This window comes from Prosopis cineraria, unplaced genomic scaffold (genome assembly GCF_029017545.1).
Source record: "Prosopis cineraria cultivar Desert tree isolate PC_DT_omini unplaced genomic scaffold, ASM2901754v1 PC1, whole genome shotgun sequence".
Taxonomy (NCBI): domain Eukaryota; kingdom Viridiplantae; phylum Streptophyta; class Magnoliopsida; order Fabales; family Fabaceae; genus Prosopis; species Prosopis cineraria.
This window is the reverse complement of record NW_026555332.1, coordinates 41,929,616-41,944,851: the sequence shown is the minus strand read 5'-3', so window position 1 is coordinate 41,944,851 and position 15,236 is coordinate 41,929,616. Positions and strand designations below refer to the sequence as shown.

Genomic DNA, 15,236 nt, shown 5'->3' with positions numbered 1-15,236 from the left:
CTGCTCAAGCTACAAGTTTCTTCGCCTGCGCTATTGGTCAGCTCCGAATATTTAGGATGCGGGGTTTTGTGTCCCCCGATATACAAACATGCCAAGCCCAGGTAGGTGTTGACCCGAGCTCTCTTGGCCCAGAATTGATCTATCTTGCCTTTCCAGGCCAACATTATTAATTGGGCTCGCATTGTGCCTCTTATTTAAGAAGGCCAGAATTACCCGGGAGTCATTTAAATCCCAAATGACAAGGAAAGGCACACAAAAAAGTGCGAAGAAGCTTGATTGTGAAAAATCACCATGTTGGCCCTTCAAATCAATACATTAGGGTTGATTTTGAACGAGGAGAGCCATGAAATCAACATGCGCGCGCGTGCATCTGTGTGTATTGGAGATGTGTGAGCCACTTAGGAACGAGGGAGCACGGGTGGTCTCTTCTAGTGGGAATTTAAATTTTAATTCAAAAAATGAGTTCCTTCATTAGTTCTCAAATTCTTTCTTAAATCCAAAAATTATACTCCACCCAATTATTAAACTTTTACCTTTTAATTCTCAGTAGTTCACAATTGAAGCCAAATTTTCTATATGATTCATCAAATAAATTAATGTATTCAAATAATTTGCTGACTTCAAATATTATACTTATTAACTTGAAAAGAGCAACGTGGTGAAAAGGAATTAATTTTAATACGTATTTATAGATTGGAAGAAGAATTGTTTCATCAGCCAAAAAGGTTTGAATTCATAATTTATGAATACTCCATCTTATCCTTATTATATAAGCTGGTTTCAAGAATCTGAAAGGAAGAACTATTGTACATATGAAGGATCAGACATGAATGTGATATATTATAAAGGATTAAGTAGGTGTTGATTTTTTTTTAAAATAAATACACATATTTTGTGACCTAACAAATAAAATAAGTGTATTTAAATAATTAAAATACGTTATATCTGAACAAAATTAAAAGAGAGAAATCACATTGGTTTAAAATAGGTTTACGTTTAAACAAGTGGTGTTGCTGAAATAATGATGAGCCTTTTCATGACAAAACGTATTAAATCATGCTTACTTGCTTTATAAAGTTGATGGAATCTCCTTGATGACTTTTCTTCTCTCATCTTGTTTCTTTATAATTTGTCACTAATTACTATATTATTTGTATCAAGTATCTGAATCAACAAGTCGATTAACCCTTCTCTTTTCTGTTTTTTTTTTTTTTTTGGCCAGCAACCCTCCCCCTTTCTGTTTAATCTAAAATTGTTTCATGGGGAAAACGACAACATGGTTTTTACTCAGAATGATTAATATAAAAAAGAAAAAAAAAGGAGAAATGATAAAAGGAAAAGATGGAGAAAAAGGTGATTACTGGTACAGACTCCAGGGGATCGAGGTGCCTCCCCGTATAGGTGCAGTCATAATTGGTGCAACAAGCTAAGGGCGGCTTGCGAAATCTGGAAAGGAACATTGTCCACGTGCCCTCACCTGCTTCTCTCTCCGCCCTCCAAACTCTCACTCATTTCTTCGGTGAGCTTAATTATATGTATAAACCTCTAGTTCCGCTCTCATCAATTCTCATCCTCCTCCTTCTCATGCTTATTTTGCGAGCTTAATCTCTGCCAACAACCTTGCACTCACCAATTACAGTAGTATCAGTTTTCATCTACACTTTACTTCACATGCTTCTTCAATTATGCAACTTAACTGGGCGTGACTGTCTCCTGCTTGCGTTATGCTAATCAATATTCTTCTTGCGGGTTTCGCTGTTTCCCTACGTTTGTGTCTTTGTTGCATTTAATAAACCTCCCGGTTACTTTACAGGCCGAGAGAAATTCTGATTTTTGTGATCATGGGTTGTGCTAGTTCCAAGGAAAGCCGATGTCGCCATTGCAACGCGCCTTATTCCCCTGTTCCGAGAAGCTACTCAGTGCACGTCCATCACCCACCTCAATCCAAAGACGATAGCTATCATCTCGTGGGGCTGACCTCCACCACGTTTGGTTCGCTCAAGCTCGATTTGAGCCACAAGGCTTTTGATCACGGTCACCAGAATGGTATCGGGTTTTCCAATGGCGATTTGCAGGAGAGCGAGAACAATATCAGAGAATTATCGAAGGGGTTAATTGAGGCCAGGACATGGTCTGATAGCATGGATCAGAAAATATCACAAGTTGTTCCCAAGACTCCAGCAGAAACGCCTGCCGGAGAACCAGAGATGATCAATACATGGGAATTAATGGAAGGCCTTGAAGACACGAGCCCTTTCCGATCGCCCAATCGCTTCCGAAGCTTCTCTTTCGATGTCCATTCCCATCCCGTTCCTGCTCGTGATGGTGAGCACAAGCCCATGTACATGTGGCTTCAAAGAACAGAGGATGAGCCGAGCCTCAAGTCCAACACATCAGATTTTGCCCCTCAAGCGATTTCCTCGTCCAACAAGTCATCGAAACTAGTGTCTCCGGATATCCCATTTCACCGTCGCACACTGGATAGAAATAACTTATCCTTTGATTTCACTGAAGAAACCAAAATCAATGGTGATGTTATTGATTTTGAGCCTCTGTCGTGGAGGAAGGACAGGTTGGTCCTGTATTTCACGAGCCTGCGCGGGATAAGAAAGACGTACGAGGATTGCTGCCATGTGAGGGTCATTCTGAAAGGATTGGGTGTTCGAGTGGACGAGCGTGATGTATCCATGCATTCTGGGTTCAAGGAGGAGCTCAAAGAGCTATTAGGCGATAGATTTAACCGGGGAGGATTGCCGAGGGTGTTTATTGGAAACAATTACATAGGTGGAGTTGAGGAAATTGGGAGATTGCATGAGGATGGACACCTCGAGAAATTACTTGATAGTTGTGAGAAGATCAATAAGGGTGAAGGAGTCTGCGAGGGTTGTGGAGATACAAGGTTTGTGCTCTGTGAAACCTGTTCAGGAAGCTGTAAAGTCTATTATGAAGGTGAAGAAGAAGACGGTGAAGTGGCAGACTATGGATTCCAGCGTTGTCCTGATTGTAACGAAAATGGACTAATCCGCTGCCCAATCTGCTGCTAATAATTCACACTTTTTACTTCCCATTGATGATATCTGAGAGAGTTATTCAATCCAATATTCGTGTTTAGTCTTCCGGGTTTTTCCCCCTTTGTTCTGTGAGTTTTTGTTGTACAGTGAACCTTTGAAATGCTGGATTCTAATCAGTATCTTATGAAAAAGAGGCTTGTATATTATTTACTTTAATTTCTTGCAAAACTAAGAACTAGAGAGTACAATTGTACTAGCTTCACACTCACACTCTTGCAATTCATAATTTTTTCTTCTTCCTCTCTTCAATGCCTGTTTTTTTTTTTTTTCCGAGTCTTGAGTTGATCCTACTCTCGGCTAGCAATTACAGAGTACACTCTGGGAGGTGGTGGGGTTTCTGAGCTCAATGCAACCACATTGTCTGTCTATCTTTTCGCTACAAAGTGCTGGCCTATACTCATTAAAGATAAAAGTTATCAGCTCACCTTTTTTCCAACCCCTATTACTATATTGGATTACAATCAGCAGGGTGCAGATGAATGGATGCAAATTTTATTAAAACATTTTTCAAATGACTTTTGTTTTTATCAGAAAAAGTGTTTGCTTAGTTATTTTGTTGACTGAACTCATTTTCTTCTGGAGCCTACAAAACAGTCGCAGAAGATCTATTTTATTTTTAGTGCTTAACAAGTTTCACAAGGAAGCGGCCACAGTTCTTTATTATTTCCATGAGGATTCATTCTTTGGATGTTTCTTTTCACCGTTCTCCGCAGCCGTTTTCGTTTAGGCCAATAGAGATTGAGTCCATGGACATGGGATTGGTGATGATGTAAACAAGGGAACTGAACCATCACAAGCGGATGCTTCTGGACTTGAACGATACAAATCAGAGAGCCCGAGAAACACTTTCATAAATCTATCATGAGAAACTAACTGAATTATGTGGAATAATTGATGAAATAATGGATTTGAATTTCAAGTGGTGCCATTTGCAAAAGGACGTAGTCACTAAGCAACACCAAAATGATACAGATAAAGAGTTCCAAACAAGCTAACTCAGATCTTACCCACTTGTGCCCCATTTTTCATCATGGTAACATATGGGGCCTGTGAAGGCGGATAAAATCTCAACACATGCTACGTGCATTCTTGCAATCTAATCAAAATCATGATAGGTTTGCAAGTGCTTCATAGATTAGATAATTACTGGCACTAATTATTGAAGTGTGGTGATTTGTGACGCTATATTTGAACAACCCTGGGTGGATATGTCATGGCCCGTTATTAATATCCCTGATTGAAAATCCGATAATATATGCAATTAAATCATTAAGTGTTCCGTCTTTCTAAGATTGAGAGTTATATCAGATAGGCGTGCTTGTATTTTGTCGTTGCCCTGATCAAGGCAGATGAAATAATGAAATGGTCAAGTAAGTGTAACTTTCTCATACATACCAGACCTTGGCCGGCAGCGGCAAAGCCGAAACATAAAACATTAAAACAATAATAAATAGTTTAGGATAACTTAAGTTGGCCCATATGCCTTTAATAAAAGAGTGGATAGGTTAATTACGATTGGCATATTAACATCAAATAGTTCTGATTGTGATGATCCATTTAAAATGAGGTGGCGAAATCAAAGTCCAGTGAGTTTGGTTGAAGCCACAACAAATCCGGGTCATTACAGTCTTCCATAATAGTAATACTCAGATTAGTCAGAGTTAATTACCTATACTTTCTCCGATTACTATTATATAAAACAAAATATAATAAACTTCTTGTATCTTTCCTAGCTTTGTTAATCTCTAGTTCTTGTCTCGAAGTAAACCCCTTGCTTGTAATGTTATCCTGATTGGAATAATATTCACCTTTCTTCTCAGAAATGTAATAAACTTATAATTTTCTCTCTATTTAAATAAAAAAAATTTAAACTTGTGTTATATTCTTTTACATAATTAATGAGTTTAAATATGAATAATATTATAAAAACATAACCACTACCCATCAAATGACTGATAACAAGGACTAAGAAATCAATTTAGAAGGCAACCTATAATAAAAATTGGAGGAAGTATGCATCGAGAAAAGCTGTTAAATATAGTTTAGTTTATTAAACTCGTGCCAAAATTGTAATTATTATTTTCAAGACAATTGCCCCTATAAATGGTTTACCTTCTGACATAAATTTATTTATTCTTAATCTCCCTCTAATTAATAAGGAGTATTTATTGAAAAAAAATGTTTGATGATCTAATCATTCTAACACATGACTTGTTTAGAAACCATGTATGAAAACTTTTTATATTTTAAATAAATTATTATTTTTAATGAATACAAGATTTAAAATAAAAATAATCTGAAAATTGTCATTCTATTAAAAAATTTATATAAAAACACAAGTTAAAAATTCTAAATTTACACTGTTAAAATTAATTTGAAATGGCTCATATTTCATCATCAAGTTGAGCAGCACTGAAACTCGTATCATTCAAATGTCCCATAAGAAGAAGTACAGGTGTGACTTCTAAGATTGTGTTTACTAAAAATTTATTTTCCTTTCTCATCTACTTCCTCTATCAGTAGCTTCCTGGTGCGTCGGTTCACAACCAACCAGGACGATTCAGGTTCGAGAGATAAGAGTACTCCTCAGGGACCTCGCTTGATTTACTCAACTATGAGGTACTTTAAGGTGCCTTCGTTTTGGGCCACAGATTTTAGCCTTTGAGACCTTGGTCATTCTTTTTTTTTTTTTAAATAGTATAAGACTCCACGGGTGCTAAAAGTCATATCCTTTAAAATATTAAGAGTAAATGATAGACTTTTTTTTTTTAAACTAAATTTATACATACTTAGACACGCGATTATATGTACTTGCATTTTACTTCCCTTTCCTCCACACACGATTACACACATGTATGCATACAATTTAAAATATAAAATAAATTTGTCAAATGGATTAATATATATGTAGCACATATATGTAATTATTTTACCTTTTGCATGAATTTTCGAACACAATTAAAAATTTTAGTCATATGATCAAGGGTAACAAAATTGATATAATGACAAGAAATTATAAACTTACTATTTTATTATTAAAAAATGTCACGTGCCAATTATATTTTTATTTATTACCTCCAATACAAAAATATAAATTCCTAGATAAACTTTTCTTTACCTCAACCCCTGCGTAACTATTTCATATCGGAAGAAGATCAGCTTATCATCTAGTTTTGTTACCCTGCCCGCTTTATTGTTTTATTTATATTTTTTCGCTCAGAGAAGGGTTTCTTTAATCGAGATATAAAAAATATATATATATATATATATATATATTTTTATGATGCATGGATTAGGCATATGCCTTTCATTTATCACACGAAGTCTTAGAAATGAGTTACAGTAATTTGTCATTGTTGACTTATTGACCACCCATTAAAGGAAAAAAATAACAAGAAGACAAATTAACTCTCATTTGGCTTTAATTCTGCTTTTAAAATGTTTTTATTACTGGTTCAATTAATTAAAAAAAATGTGTATATGTTAGGAACAAGTCAGTCAAAGGCAAGCGATGGGAAGACGAGCTTAGCATCGATAAGGGATACAACTTACAAAGCATGGCACTTGTTTGATCAATCAGTTATTCGCCGGACAGAGTTAACGCCGTGAATGCGTTTTGAATTGGAGTTAGTCGTCAAATGTCAGCTGGTTGGTTCACGTGCGACCAAAAATGGTCCAATGGTTTTATACGTTTTCTTCTGTATCAAACATCACTGCTTTCTGCTGCGGCCTTCTGGTGTGAAAGCTATTTCATCACTAGAACGTTGCGGTTTCGAGACGCAGTGGGGAAATGACATTAGAAGGACCCTGAAGTAGATTATTATGAGGTACTTTAAAATACCTCTCTCTTTTACGTGGGACGGTTACTTATTCTCTGTTGTTTTTTTCAGGCCTCTTAATGGAGCTGATAGTTCAAATGAGTCGAATTTATTTAAATTGGGCTCTGCCACTCCCTTTTTTGAATCAAAAATGTTGCCCGCTAACCATTACCACACTGAGTGATGTTGTCTCAGCATAAAGATGTTAAAAGGTCTGATAATGTTTTTATTTAAGTGAATCATTGTGAGAGTAAAGGAAATTAGATTTTTTTTATAAGAAAAATATAATTATTGATCTTTTAATGTATTTTGGTATAGGTCCTTATATATATATTTTTTGTTTCAAATCCCTCTTGTTTATTCTATTGCAAGGTTAATCTTTATATGTCTATAAAGATCATTTGATGATGTTGATGATGTTAAATATGTTGACGTGTGATTAATGCTTTTAATATGAGCTGATATGAAATTATAGTTCAGTAGATTAACAGTGTTGTTTACTTTGTTTTGTGTTTCATATTTCAATTTATTGAATCATAACTCCCCCTCAATGTAACACATCAAATTTTTTTTTTAAATAATTTAACTCAATCATAGTTGGGTTACAACCACCCAACACATTTTTATATCAATAATTTTAATATAAAATATTTTATAATTGACTTCAACTCACACACTATAACATTTTAAATAAATTTTTACCTTCAACATGTCATTAGGCTAAATCACATTTGTCCATCCTTATATTCCCAACAAGTAAACTAAATCACATTTGTCCATCCTTATACTCCCAACAAGTAAAATAAGCAATTTAGTCAATTTTCAACACAAGCCAGTTATTTGGCCTTATAATCATGCCATTTTAACCAATCCAAAGTAAACCAAATATTAAAATTACAGTCATCCAAATTGTACCAAAAATAGAAATAGTTTGAAAGGCATGATTATATTTATATATTCATATAATTGACAATAAACAAAAAGCCCTAATATTGGCAATATAACACATTATAAATCATAAATTAAATACCCAAAAGAGACAGTGGATCTATACCACTAAGCCTCTGGGACTCCTCCACGTGTCACTCGTGGCTCTTCTCCTGAAAATTGTTAACCACATAATGAGACTCAAAAGTCCCAGTAACCAAAGCCAATTTATAATAGTGTATACAAACAGTTAAGTGCATGCTTACTAAGTGAGAATTAAAAATAATATAATTTCAATAAATATAAGAAATATTACAATACACACAAACAACCATCCTTATATCTCTCCATTAACCTCGAGCCGTAGCCCTCACTCGGTGCTAAATTACCCGGCCAAAGGTAGATTAACCCGAGCCCTTACAAACCACCTATTGAGCTCCAATAGGGGCGTACCACGTGGCATATAAATACAACAACAATAGCAAGTCTCCCAACACCTCCCACAATAATCAAACAAATTCATAATAATATTGCACAATACACAATATTAAAAAAATTCATAATTTTCTCAATAATCACCCAATTAACATGAAGTAACACTAATCATAAATTAAAAGCATGGTTACCTTGTGGCTTTTTCAATAAATTATTCCTTAAAATTTCTCTCTCACCACAATCTTTACCAGTAATACAATCTACAAATAACATATTATTTATAAATATTAGTTTCAATTTTTGAAACTAATAAAATAATTCTAATAATGGAATTAAAAATATAACATAATTCTTAATATCAATCTTAATATAAATCTAGAGTTAATACTATTAAGTAAAATTTTTTAACTCCTCTTTTAATTATCAATAAACATTAATAATCTAAAAATCAACTTCTAAACTAATTTCTATTATCAAAATTTTCTTTTTATTTCATAAATTCATACCTAAAATACTCAAAAATTAAAAAATTGAGTCTCTAGCTTAGAATCATAATCCTATAATCATAATAATTCATTTCTCATCCCAATTAACCATCTAAACAACATATATTTTCAGATCTAGTTTAGAATTTGATCCATAAGCCACAAATTTAAAGATCATCAATAAATTTATACTCTAGAACATTTATTATACTACTGACAATCTCAAAAACCATATTTATTCAACATAAATTCATCCCTCTTTCAGATTTTAAATTTTCTACCACTACAAACTCAGAAACCAAAGAAGAAAGATAACTAAGAAAAATTTTTAGAACACTTACTTAGTCTTGAAAAGCTTAAAATCACACCCTAAATATCCTATTAAAAACTCTTAACTTAAAAATTTAGATATTTCGCACCGGCGACTCGCGTTCTCTCCACCTCAGCTCTCGCACAGGAAAAGAATTGAAGAAACGAAAGGAAACGGGTGAGTTTTTATAAAAATTTAGTGAGTCCCACATATTTTTTTTTATTATTTCTTCTTTCCTCTCTTCTTCTTCTTCTTCTTTTTTTATTATTTATACACATGCATGTGGCGGCCGAAAGTCTTTTGTTCTCCTCTTCTCTCTTTTTTTTTATTCATACCTTTTCTCTTTTTTTTATAATAGTAATAATAATTTAATAATATTATTTTTTAATTAATTAATTAATAATTTTTTTCAAAAATTTTAATTTAGAATTATATCTTAAGTTAGATTTAATAATTATTTTCTACTAATTTGCTTACCTCTAAATATTTTTCAAAATTTCTATTAACCCAAATCAATTATTAAAATTTAAATTGGGATGTTACACTCAACATAAAAATTAATAGTGTTAGTTACATATCAACATATTTAATATTATTAGTAACACTTTATCATTACTTTAAAACATATTCAAAAATAAAATAACTAACATTACAGATAGGATAAATCAGAGAAATATGAAAAAATTGTAAATAACTATATCAAAAATATTAAAATTACAGGGATTAATGATTGTATCTTTCTTTCTTTTTTTTTTTTACATATCAAGGATTTAAATGTTAAAAAGAAAATCTCATGTTGAGAAAGTTACTTTTTGTTATATTCAATAAAACTTGAATTAAATTAAGAACACTAAATAGTGTCCAGTTTTGAATGCGAAAAATTAGAGGAATTTTTTTTTTTTTACCCCCTTCACCTCAAAGGAAAGTAACTCTTATTTAAGAATGAGAAAAGTTCAAATTTGTCAGAGTAAAAAGTAAATGATAGCATCGGCGTTTGTGAAGTGGCATACAACCCGTCATGTTTTCATATATAATGCTATATCTGCTGATACCAGTCTCACCTTCGGCTTTCAGGGCATGTTCGTCCTTAACATTCCATGATGTCGCGGGTTCTAGACTGCGTATTCGCAGATATATACATATACACACATATGGGATGCTTCGCATCCTCCATGAGGTACTTTAAAGTATCTCTCTTTTGGGCCAGCAGACAGTGAGTCCATGGGCCATGACCCTCCTAAAACTTTTCTTTCCTTTGTTTGTTTTTGCTTTTTTATAAATCAAGATGCTTTTCGCCTTTTCCTTCATTCATATGGCATCTAATATAAAAACAATTCTGCACATTTCCTAGATGGATATATACGTGAAAGTGGTTGAATTTTTATTAGCTTTTCCCATTTTCTTGGTCAAAATACAATGAACGCGTAGTTTTCCGAATTAATGAAAGTTAACTCCTGTAAATAAAATGCCTCACAATAAAAGTAACAAAAAGAAAAATGGGCTAGGGATTTGGGTGGGGAGGGTGTGGCCCATGTGAAAGTGGCCTTGGAACAGTGAGGGCCATGGGGTTGTGGAGACCACAAAGAGGTGTAGTCATTTTCCTGTTGGAGAGGGCTTTTATTTTTCTTTTTTATTTTTATTTTTATACAGGCATTTTTTTATTAAAAGTGATTCTGTTTAAGGCATATTCGAGCATTGAATGTGAATATCTCTTTTAACAAGTATTCAAATATTAATTCACAATATTATGAAGATATAAGAGTTTAACTCTTTTCACTATATTTAACTCGTTGGTAACAAAAGCTTTATTATAATAATAAATGAATTTGTACAACTTGCTTTTTAAATATCTCATGGTGCGGATAACATTTCAAGTACAACATCCAACAATTCTTCCCCTCATATCAACTACCAACATATCTTGTGGCAACCCTCGCATACACACATCAGTGACTAGGTAACGTAATTAATTGTGTGAATGGAACAAGGAGGCCCAACATGGTTGAGGAACATTTCATGCCATTCAGATGAGATAAGATATTTGAAATTATGTGCCAAAAAATTGAAATTAAATTGCCTCGGAATTCTTTAAGAGATATCAATTTGATATTTCTCAACAACAAAAGCTACGGCGTTGAATTTACAAGGTTAATTAGATCTCGCATTGGAGGTAGATATACTAATTAGCGTACGTACAGATGATGTGTAGATCGTTTGATTTTTATTTTTCTGTTTTTTGTTTTTGGGAGCCTCTGGTACCCCGTTAGACTGTTCGAACCCAGAAACGTATGAAGCATTTGAATTTCCATACTACATTAGCTATAATTACGCTGTGTCAATTGGCAGCCGATTAGCTGGGACAAAACAAGTAAAAAACTTAACGTCCGTAAAACGCATTTCTTTTACTACAAATCTTTTTTTACTTTACCCATAAAAACTGAACGCATTTATTTTTCAATTTCTTGTTTCGCAATTTATTTTTTTAATTCTTTCATTATTTATTCTTAATTATTATTTTATCTTTATTTTTTAAAACAATTTTGAATTATTTTTTATAATTTTCTATTTCCTTTTATATATATATATATATATATATATTTTTTTTTTCAACTTTCACAATCAATTTGTTATGTAATTTTTTATTTCCTTTATATTTTATATTATTTTTTAAAAAAAATTATGTATAGGTCTTGTGGAGCATACTTATTTACAGATAAGTTTTGCAAAATTTAAAAACCATAACTTAATTCTTTGAGACCTAACTGTGATTTGAGGTACAAAGAAAATAACACCCCTATTAAAACTAATGAACTTACAATTGTAAATTATTAATGATATGGTTGTAAACAATTAGCATTAAATTTTTGTTAGTAATACATGATTGGTTTAACTAGTAGACATGTGAAGTTATAATTGTAAAATGTTAAAGTAATAGTTATAAATTATTTATGAGGTAGTTGTATATAATTAGTATTCAACTTGTGATGCATGACTATTTTAACTATTGGATATGTAAATTTACAATTGTAAAAAGTTGAAATGATGATTATAAATTATTGATAAAATAGTTGTAACTTATTTAATTGATGTAATATATTTTTAATATGGCATTATTATTTGTGCATCCCAATTTTAAATTACACTGAAGTTTAAGAAACTTGCTATAATTTTTGAATTTTACGGGTTTTATTTATAAATAAGTTTTTTCTACAAGCCATCTACATAATTTTCCCTTTTTTTTCCATATATACAGGTCTTTTCTATTTCATTATTTTGAATCTGTTTCATTATTTTGGTCCTTAATCAAGTTGTTTGTTCAAATCTCATTGTTAATACAATTGGATCTTATTGATAAACAATTTATAACTATTTTTATAAGATGTTTTTGAACTCAAAGGGCATTAGTCTTAATGAGTTTTAGAAATCCAACTGACTTGAACTTTTATCTTTATATATATCCAAAAAATGGTAATGTTAAATAATTAATTTATAAAAATGATTATTAAAATTTACACCACCCAAATTATTTCTACTGTTGAAATAAAATAGTGCATTTATTACTAATTAAAGTTGGCACAAGTGATAAGGATTTTTGTCATTTAAATAAGTGATTGGGAGTTTAAAACTCAGCCTTTGTGTAACTTGGTTGGGAGATGTCTGTCCGTATTTATAATATCTTTGAGAGAGATTTTTTGCCGTCGGTGAAGAATACCATCGTTGTTTACCTGTCCCTCTCGAAATATAAACGAAGAATATTGGTGTCCGATGTTTTCTGGCGAACCATTTAACATTTAAATCAAATCACAATCTTGCCAACACTTTCCGTCTAAGCTTTTCCGTTAACATTGTGAAAAACTTGAGCCCGACTTTGCCGACAAAATCTCAAGTAAACACATCTACAAAATACCATATATCTCAAATTATCTAATAGTCTGCCAAACAATCAATAATCTACATACATAAGCGAAAACTCTCGATAATTATATATATAATTATTACCATCAGTTACACATGCATGTCTTTTGCAATTCTGACACATACCCACTCCTCTAAGTACATTCGCTAATTAAAGCAGATCACTGGGAAAGCTTGATAAAAAGGAAACTCTACGTTTGGGTCATATATTATGTCCACAGAAATATATGACAGGCACAGATCAGTCATAGATAGAGCTAATACCAAATGCCCTAATTTTTATAATAATGAAACAAGTTTTTTACGTGCCATACGTACACCCCTCCACACTGAACTCAAAGATATCCCCAACTAAAATGGGAAGTACACATGCTTATATATGTGTTATATATATATATATATTCTTAAATAAATAGCGAGACATTACATGTTTAATTACGGATTAATGAGGCTCCTAATGATGGCAGCCTCGGCACTATCAGCATCGATTGTGGCCAACAACTGAGAGAGTCGCTGGCTCAAGTCGTCCACTTCTCTGTTTAAGCTTCTGATGTAGTTGCAGGTCTCTTGTAGGACCTTTGAAGCAGATACCTGCACCGCAAATTAATTAATGTCACTCCTATATCCTGTGTCCTTTCTTATTTCTGAAGCAATATATATTCCCAGTCCTCAGTTTCTGAGAAAAAATGAGATGTGTACTGATACATGCGTTGTGCTAGGACGACAAAGGAAGTTTCATTTCACGAAGGTCAAAACTACGGGCTGACACGGTACAGATCTTTTCTGAGGCCCTTCCCTTCCGGTTTTTGCGTTAGTTTTGTGCGCGCGCCCTTTTCATATTATATACATGAAAATTTTATTATTTCAAACTACTGAAAATTTATTTATAAAAAAAATATATTATTTGGGACAGATACAAGATGGACATTAAGTTTCCAAGTGCGAGATGAAATTTTCCACAACTAGACAGATGGCTAAATCGATGCCATGTACAGCAATGAATGGCAGTCAATGTGAACCCTCCTTTGACGTGTATCGAGATCTCTGCATATATTTATATTTTGCAATTGAATGGCAAAGTACGTCCTTAGAATAATATATAAATGGGCCAATTTTGGACCATCCGTAGGCATAAGCACATTTAATATATATATATATATATAGTTTAAAATAGAGAGTATTTATACAGGGCTCGCCATTATTCTTATTAGCTAGTTTCTGCGGCAGCACACAGTAGCACAGAATAACAGCATTTGATGCTCGTCTCTCTTCTCCTTGTTTGTATACAGTATGCAGTATGTAATTATTGTGTGCACGAATCAGCTAGCTATGAAGAATACTTTCATGACCTGTCAAGGAGACGAGAGGGAGAGGGCAAGGGAGTACCTTGTTAGAGCGACGAGTATCGCGAATCTCAGGAACAAGTTGACGCAACTTGGAGACAAGCTGGATGATTTGGTCATCGGAGATGGGTGAAGACCCTGATGACGATTGCTGCCTGGACCTTCTGCTAGACATTTCACTTTAGCTAAGAATGAGATTGCCTTTTATATATGGATATTCCAAGACCTTGAAGCCTCGCTGGCTGAGTCAGGCTAAGGCAGGCGAGACTAGGGCAAGATATATAGTAAGCTAGAGAGTAGGAGCTGTGGGAACGCAGAAAATGAAGAAAAGTGGAAAAGAGGAGAGAAATCAAAGGGCCACAAAAGAAGGGAAGAGAAGAGAGAGTCACGAGGCACAGTACAATTACAGAGACAGCGTTGTTGGATGTGAGGAAAACAATTGCAGTAGAGAGGGCAGAGAAAAGGACTAGGTGTGAGAGATAGCCATAGGCTTCTTCTTCTCTGTTTGTGTGTGTGAGTGTTCCCATATCGGGGTCTTATTTCAAGTGGATTTGTAGGAGCGTGCTTGTTTTTTACCTAACAATGTGGGCCTTTCCTGGACATGTCTCTACACCACACCATGTGATCATATTTTTGACATAAACATACATGCCAAACCACTTCCTCCATTTCACACAGTGTTCATATATGTGTGTATTGTATGTATAAAAAAAAAGTATGTCTAAGGTTTGTGCTTATTTTCTTCTAATCTCATAATTTCACGTCACGGACTTAAAGCTGCTTTATATTTAATAATTTAGCTTCCTTCACAGAATTCATGGCTAGCTCTCCTATTTGTGTAATTATACCTCATCACTCGAGAGTGATAAATTACATGGTAAACAGTACATTAGTCCCTCACAAGATGGGAGAGAAAGGTAGTAGTCTCACAT

The 15,236-nt window shown here is 33.4% G+C and overlaps 2 protein-coding genes across 2 annotated transcripts; one reads left to right on the top strand and one right to left on the bottom strand.

Moving 5' to 3' along the window:
- Window positions 1-1,437: 1,437 nt before the first annotated feature.
- LOC129293027 (uncharacterized protein At5g39865-like) lies at window positions 1,438-3,279 on the top strand. Its single transcript, XM_054930827.1, has 2 exons — window positions 1,438-1,519; window positions 1,814-3,279. Exon 2 carries the CDS (start codon window positions 1,842-1,844, stop codon window positions 3,042-3,044), a length of 1,203 nt encoding a protein of 400 aa, XP_054786802.1. The 5' UTR covers window positions 1,438-1,519; window positions 1,814-1,841; the 3' UTR covers window positions 3,045-3,279.
- A 9,664-nt stretch (window positions 3,280-12,943) lies between these two features.
- LOC129293789 (transcription factor PRE6-like) lies at window positions 12,944-14,808 on the bottom strand. Its single transcript, XM_054931900.1, has 2 exons — window positions 14,348-14,808; window positions 12,944-13,552 (listed from the first exon to the last, which is right to left on the bottom strand). Exons 1-2 carry the CDS (start codon window positions 14,477-14,479, stop codon window positions 13,397-13,399), a joined length of 288 nt encoding a protein of 95 aa, XP_054787875.1. The 5' UTR covers window positions 14,480-14,808; the 3' UTR covers window positions 12,944-13,396.
- Window positions 14,809-15,236: the final 428 nt, after the last annotated feature.

Bases quoted from the DNA above. Each gene is read 5' to 3' on its own strand.
- LOC129293789 (XM_054931900.1), bottom strand. From the start codon at position 14,479: ATGTCTAGCAGAAGGTCCAGGCAGCAATCGTCATCAGGGTCTTCACCC. The intron at 13,553-14,347 runs GTACTCCCTTGC...TTTGCGGTGCAG, and splicing joins ATACTCGTCGCTCTAACAAG to GTATCTGCTTCAAAGGTCCT.
- LOC129293027 (XM_054930827.1), top strand. From the start codon at position 1,842: ATGGGTTGTGCTAGTTCCAAGGAAAGCCGATGTCGCCATTGCAACGCG.